At 62.2% G+C, this 6,842-nt stretch overlaps 1 protein-coding gene across 1 annotated transcript in view; it reads left to right on the top strand.

The window, feature by feature from the left end:
- The first annotated feature begins 2,861 nt into the window (after positions 1-2,861).
- Positions 2,862-6,842, top strand: part of RUNX1 (RUNX family transcription factor 1) — an 81,714-nt gene continuing 77,733 nt past the window's right edge. The window contains exon 1 of the mRNA XM_051644070.1: positions 2,862-4,382. Coding sequence (XP_051500030.1) covers positions 4,113-4,382 — 270 coding nt within the window. The 5' untranslated portion in view covers positions 2,862-4,112. The remainder of the gene's footprint in view (positions 4,383-6,842) is intronic.

The following is a 6,842-nucleotide window of genomic DNA, read 5'->3' as shown; positions in this document are numbered from 1 at the left end:
CCGGGATGGGCAGCCCTGGGCTCGGCCCCCCTTAGCGTTCCCTGCGCAAAGGGCCTGAGGGAAAGAGGGAAGCAGCCGGAGCTTTGTAATTCCCCGCAGAGGGGAAGGAGCTCCTAACCCGCACTGGAGGGGTCTGAAGAAGTCTACACCTGGCGCTCGTACTGTGAATTTCGTGCTAGGCGGCTGCGCTGCTTCCTGAACTCAGTTGCGCTGCGCGGGTCTCGGCGCAAGGAGTCCAGTGCCGCAGGGCACCCGGCGCATCCCTGCCCCCGGCAGCAGGCTCCTAGGCGGCAAAATCCGATTTCTCTCCCTCTGGGCACTCAGCCTACTTTCAGTTTAATTGCGTGTAAACCAGGGAGCGTAAATGGCAGGAGCTCGCTCTCGGCTCCAGTCCCCTCAGGTGGCGGGGTGCCAAAACGCGTGCTGACAGCTGCTTCTGCAACTCCAAAGCGTTTCCAAAGCGGGTGGCGGCAACACCGAGGGTCCCCTCTGCCCTCTCCTCCCCCCGCCCCGGGGTGGGGTGCCGGGTGCTCCCAGCGAGCCGTCCATCAAGGCGACTCTCCCTGCGGAGCCGCGTCCCAGGGGACGCGGAGAGTCGAGTCCCCCCTCGGGACCGCCGTCCCCGGTGGGCTCTGGCGGGGACGGACGGTGCTAGCCGCAACGGGCCGAGCACGCAGAGGCCGCCCTCCCCGGGGGTCGCCCTGCGGCCACCCCCCTCCGCCAGCTCCCCCTCGGTCGGGCTGACGGCGGGCAGCGGGCCCCCTCTGCCGGCCCCGCCGCGAAGCTGCACCACGGTCCCCCCCGCGGCCGCCGCCACCGCCTTGCGCAAGGCCCCGCGGCCGGGCAGCAGCCGCCGCCCGCTCACCGCGGTTTTTCCCGAGCCCGGCTGCCCGCGGCGGGAGGTGTCCCCGGTGGTGCCCCCCTCGGCCGCCGCTACCCCGCCCCCTCTCCTCCCCCCCCCACCCCGTCGCAGCTGCTGCCGCTTCTCTTCAGCGCTCTCCTGGCCCCGGGAGCGCGGCCGGCCGCCGCGGCTGCCGGTCTGGCGGTGGAGGCTTCCCGGGGATGTCTGTGAGGAGGTGCGGCCGTGGCGGCGGGCACACGGCGGGGAGAGGAGACACGAGCGAGAGAGGGGTGTGAAATTTCACAGAAGGAGCCCCGAATAAGCAGGCGGGCGGAGGCTCCGCCACGACGGAGGCAGCAGGCCGGGATCGGCCCCTTCCCAGCCCGGGGAACGCCAGCGGCGAGCCCACGACATTCGCGACGGGCACCAAAAAAATAAGAGACCCACCAAAACAAACAAACAAAAAAACAACCCAGCCCGAAAGGACAGCCAAGCCTCCACCCAGCATCCTCGCTACCGGCTCCGCGGGCCCAGGCCGGCTGGTGGGGCGGGCGCCGGGGTCCCGCGGCTGCCCGTGCAGCGATGCCCGCCCGCCTGCCCGGCCACGTCCCCGGTGGTGCTGCCGGCAGGCCTGGCCGGTGGTTAGGCTGTGCCGAGGGGAGGATGGCCCCGTCTGGGGTCCCGGAGGCTGCCGATACATGTTTAGAGGATCGGGGCCGCATCCTTGTCCGAGTGGGGAGAGGAGGGGCGAGAAAAGCAGCAGCGGGGCAGAGGGCGGGAAGCCGCCGGCCCAGGTGTCCCGCTGCGCGGCTGGGACCCCCTTCGCGGGGGAGGAAACGCTCCGGAGAAAACTCCGCCGGGACCTCACCCCCGGGGGGACACGCGGCTGCCGAGGCGGCTTCCGTGGTGCTGTGGGGCACCTCAAGGGCAACCTGCGGGCACCTGCCGCTCCTTGGGGCCGGGTGGCCCGTCAGTAGAAGGGCTAAGCGGGACCCGCACCGGGGGCGGGCAGAGCCGGGGGTCGCGTCTCTCCGGCTGCCTTAACAACCTCCTCCCCCCCACCCGCCCCAGGCAAACCGCAGGCGCGGAGCACCTTGCAGCCAGCCGCGGCGGGCCCCACTCCAGCGCTGCGGCGGTGGGCCGGGGGGGTGGGGGGGGGGGAGTGGAGCGGCATCCCCGCGGGCTGGGTGCGCGGTGGCGGGGTCCGCGGCGCCCCGCCGGCCCAGCCCTCACCCCCCGCGCCCCGCGGGAGCGGCGGCCGCGCCAATTCCAGCAGCCCCTGGCCCGCGGCCGCGCCCTGGCGGCTGCCGGGGAGCGCCCTGATTGGCCGGCGCCCTCCCCATATGCAAAGCAGCCGGGGGAATGACATTCCTCCGCGCGCCGCCCGCCGCCGCCGACTCGCTCCCGGCCACCTCCATTCATCCCGGCGGGAGCGGCGGACGGGGCGGGGGGGGGGGGGAGGGCGGGATCCCGGCCCGGCGGAGGCTGCGCGGACCCCAGCCCAAGGCGGAGGAGCGGAGAGCGGAGCGGTCAGGACCTCGGCCCGGCCCGGGGGAGAGGAGGTGCCCCGGGAGGCAGGACGGGCGGGAGGCAGGCGGGCAGGCAGGAAGGCTGCGTTCGTCTGCGGCTTCACGTGAAGGAAGACCCGAGAGCTTCGCTGCGGTCGAAAATGCGCTTCCTCGGAGCGGTCGTCTGGGCTGGAGGTTGTCACTTCTTCTAACCCTGGCTGGCAACTTTGGGGGGTTTGAATCTTCCCCGTTTCTTGCCGTCTTTCCCCGTGGGGGTCAGCGGCTCCTCCGCCCCCGCCCGCCGCCAACCTCCTCTTTTGCGGAAGGAAAGCTTATACTCGTTCAAAAGTAGTGGCTCTTTTTCTTTCTTTTCTTTTTCCTTTTCTTTTTTTTCTTAATTTTTATTTTTATTGTTGCTGGTTGGTTTGCTTTTGGTTTCCAGTGTGTGCGGGTGCGTGGGGGCTCTCCGCGCAGGCTGGCAGTATCCATCCCGCTGGCTGTGGGCGGCCGAGAGAAAAGCCAATGCTTCCGAAAGCAGGCTTCCACCTGCTGCGGTTAAAATATTGCTAAGCAGCCGGTTCCTGTGGCCGAATTAGAGGAAGACTGCCTCAGATACCGAAAAAGAAGAAGAGGAAAAAAAAAAAAAAAATTGGCAATGACTGCCGAAGTTGTTGCAGACTGTTGGTTTGACTGCTGAGGAGGACGTGAGTGAGAGAGAGAGAGCGCTGTTGCACACACAAAACCACAGAGAGAACCCACAATTTAACCAACATCCCCAAACCCAAGTTTTCAGCTGTGGACCTTTTAGCCTCAGAGCTTGAGATCGGCTGCGACCTTTCTTTAAACTGATGAAAGACGTGGTACCAAAAACAAGTACAAAGATAGAGATTGAAAGCTTGAATGCTGTGCACTGAGCTGCTTTATTTTTTATTGTTTTGAGCAAGAATAATTAAAAGGTCGTGATATGAGTACTCGTAGAGCAGCACGAACCAAACTACTGAAGCTGATTTTCGAGGCTGCTTAAAAAGAATCTTGCCGAGAACATTAATGGATTCCTGTTGTGTTTAAATTCTCTGCAGATTATATTGTAAATATTTTATGAAGTACAGTATATGTGTGTGTGTGTGCGTGCGTGTGTGGACGTGAATATATATACAGTTGTAGCCAGCTGACCTTTGATCAGAAAGTCTAGGTCGCGTGCTGCCTTCTCTGAAGATTGACCCCGAATTTCCCTCTCTTAAAGAGCGATTTGTGCCTACGGAAGAAGCTGATGTATTTTGTTTTCTCTTGGGACTGTAGAGAAATCACCTGGAAGAAACTGATAGGCAACTGACTCTCTGGGAAGCCCAGGCTGTGCATGCGTTTCTGATCGCGTCTTGTGTTTGACTTGCCTAAATTTTTCCACGGTGCTTGGGAGTTCGGAAGGAGGTTCCCCCCCGGTAACTTTTTTGTGTCACGGCCGCAGACTAGATGCACAAGCGTCGCGGTAAAGCCCCGCACGGACGACCCGTTCACTTATCGGATTAACGTGATCTGTTCCGCAGCGCCAGGAAGCCAAGAGTTAAGTCTCGGCGTGCTCGCTATCTCAGCCGCCTTCAGCAAAAAATTAACTTTTGGGACTGGCGTAGAAACAAGTTTCCCCCGGGTCCTCAGCCGGTATCCGTTTATGTTGGTCCCCCGAGAGCAGATCGCTGAAGAGTTACGCTTGTTTCGCTGTTTTGTAAAAACTCTGTGGAGGTCTTTCACTCAAAAGGCTTGTTGTGATGCGTATCCCCGTAGATACCAGCACCAGCCGCCGCTTCACGCCGCCCTCCACCACGCTGAGCCCGGGGAAGATGACCGAGCCGCTGCCGCTGCCCGGCGCCGAGCACAGCGGAGCCCTGCCGGGGAAGCTGCGCAGCGCCGACCGCAGCATGGTGGAGGTCCTGGCGGATCACCCCGGGGAACTGGTGCGCACCGACAGCCCCAACTTCCTCTGCTCCGTGCTGCCCACCCACTGGCGCTGCAACAAGACGCTTCCCATCGCCTTCAAGGTACGTCTGGAGGCTCCCGAAAGGCGCGCTCCGGGGGGCAGGGGAGGCGGAGTGGGCTGGAGGAGAGGTGAGGGCAGGCTGTGGGCACGGGGCGCCGACCCCCGGTCTCGGACGAGCACCCGGACCGAGACCCCGCTGGCCGGGTGGGACGGCTCGCCCCGGTGGGGAGGCCACATGGAGGCTGGCGGTGGGTCTCAGCGGCCCCCGCGCCTCCTTGAATCCTTCCTTCCATTCCTTCCTTTCTTCTGCGGGCGCTGCCACCCGCGGCAGCGTGGGTAGGCGCGGGGCGAGCGGGCGGGAGCGGCTCCCGCCCTGGCCCCGGACAGGAGCGAGCGTCCGCGGCGGGGGCAGGCGATGGGCTGGGCACGCTCCCTCCAGCCGCTGCCTCCTGCTTCGGCCCATTCATAACTCTGGTAGCTGTGGGCGGCTCTGCTCAAGGGGAAAAGGCAAAAAGAAAAAAAAATATAATAATAAGAGAAAAATAATGAAAGAAAGGCCAGAGCCGGGGGGGTTGGCTGCCGTGGGGACGAGATACAGGCGCAGCCCGTGGCAGTATGATGCAGGTGCCCCGGAACGGAAGGAGCCCCGGGCTCCCCCAGCAGCCGCCCCCAGCGGCGGTGGGTCCCTCTGGGGGCAGACCCCGCGCCGCAGCGCCTGGCTGGGACGGCCACCCACGGGGACACTCCGCCGCCGCGCCCGCCGGCACCGACCGGTTCCGTTCCGGAGGTGCTGGACTTATCCCCGCCAGGTAGCCAGGGACTCTGCGGGAAAAAAAAAAAATGCACCTTTCCCTTTTTTGGCTTTTTTTTTTTTTTTTTTTTTTTTTTTTAATACACAGATTAGTTATTGTCCGGGCCTACGCTGAGCAGGCCCTGCGGCTACTTGGACTTCTGTTTCCAGAGCCCCTTGCTAAATCTGTACTCGGTAGCCAAAGTAAAACCGCAGCAAAAGATGCGGAGGGAGCGTACCTCGGCTTCCCCTCCTGCCTCCGGCACCGGCGGCGTTGCTGCGGGGCGGTGCGTGGCCGGGCCCGGGCCAAGCAGTGTCCCCGGCCCGCAGCGGGCGGGCAAGGACGGCGGGGGATGATTGCTGCTCTTCCCTCCCTTTACTCTGCCTGCTTTCCCGTTACTCGGGTTTAAGCAAAATTCATCCCCTCCCTTTGATCACGCTTTTTTTTGACCTGGGTCTCTCGCTGACTCCTTGAATGCGCTGGGTTTTTTTCTGCTGGTCCTGTAGATAGGCTGCCGAGGAGAGAAAGGAAAAGGTAAATACTCTCGTTGTTCTTTTTTTTCCGAGGCGATAGCCGCAGAGACACACACATCTCTAGGAACCCTAGGGTTAGATTTAGGATCGGGATTTGTGAAGTTCATGCTTGTTTTTGCGGTCGCTGCTAAACACCGACGGCTTCAGTACAACTTTTCTGAAAGCGACCAGACTCGAGTCTTTCCGATGCCTTTTAGAGGGGAGAAGGGAAGGAGAGGGAATCAGTTCAGATCCCAGAGCTTTGGGAAATCCTGCTGAGGACGGAAAAGTTTTATTACTACTGGAGAGTCTTCTTTTACGCATATATGAGTCTGGGGAAAGGGAGGAACTGATCAGCAGGGTCAGTTCCTAAATTCACACATTTAGATTAATTATTATACTGTCACCCACGCACGAGGCAACTGCTGCTAATTACTCGGGAAGCTTTCCTCCTGGAAGGCAGAGTTACGGTGTGGAACAGGCGTGAAAACCCGCTCCGCCCCGCCGGGAAGGGAGATAAGCTACCTCAAAGGTAGCCCGTGTTTCTCCTGGGGGTCCCCCGCGGCCGGAGGCCACAGCATCTGCTCCCCACTGTGCCACGCCTGGCCCTGCCCTGGGTGCGCTCCCAGACCGGGTCATCTCCCAGTGGGGAACGGGGATGGGGCACAAGAGTCGGCTCTTCGCTCTCCTTCCCGGCCGCGGAAAGCGGAACCGCCGCCCGGCCCCGGTGCCTGAACGCCGGGAGCCGCGGGGTCCGGCAGCGGCCGGGGCTCCGCTCCCCCTCGGCTCCCCGGGCAAGGAGTTCCTGGCGACAGGAAGAAAATTGCTAAAATTGCCCACGGAAAACACCCCCCGGGGGCGGGTTTTGAGAGATAGGCAACGCCGCTCTCATTCTTCGTCCCCCTCTACTGTCCCGTCCCCCCCCCGGCTAGTGCCACCTCCGTTTTAACCGGCAAGCCCGCTCCCAGCTTCTGCAAACAGAGTAAAAGGCCAGGTTCTCCAAACAGAGGAAAGCAGGCGTTTGGAATACGGAGGTAGTTTAACCTAGAAACACGCAAGCAAAAAAAACCAAAAGCCAAAACCAACCAAACAAAAAACAACCAACAAACCCCCCAAAACCAAAAAAAAAAAACCAACAAACCACCATCGGGAGAAGGTTTCCTAATGGGCTCCTGCGATGTTGGGCTGGCAGGCACCTGCTTCCTGGGGCACTTGGTG

The sequence above is a fragment of the Apus apus genome, chromosome 1 (genome assembly GCF_020740795.1).
Source record: "Apus apus isolate bApuApu2 chromosome 1, bApuApu2.pri.cur, whole genome shotgun sequence".
NCBI lineage: Eukaryota > Metazoa > Chordata > Aves > Apodiformes > Apodidae > Apus > Apus apus.
The sequence above is the reverse complement of the archived record's forward strand: the minus strand, read 5'-3'. Positions and strand labels throughout refer to the sequence as shown.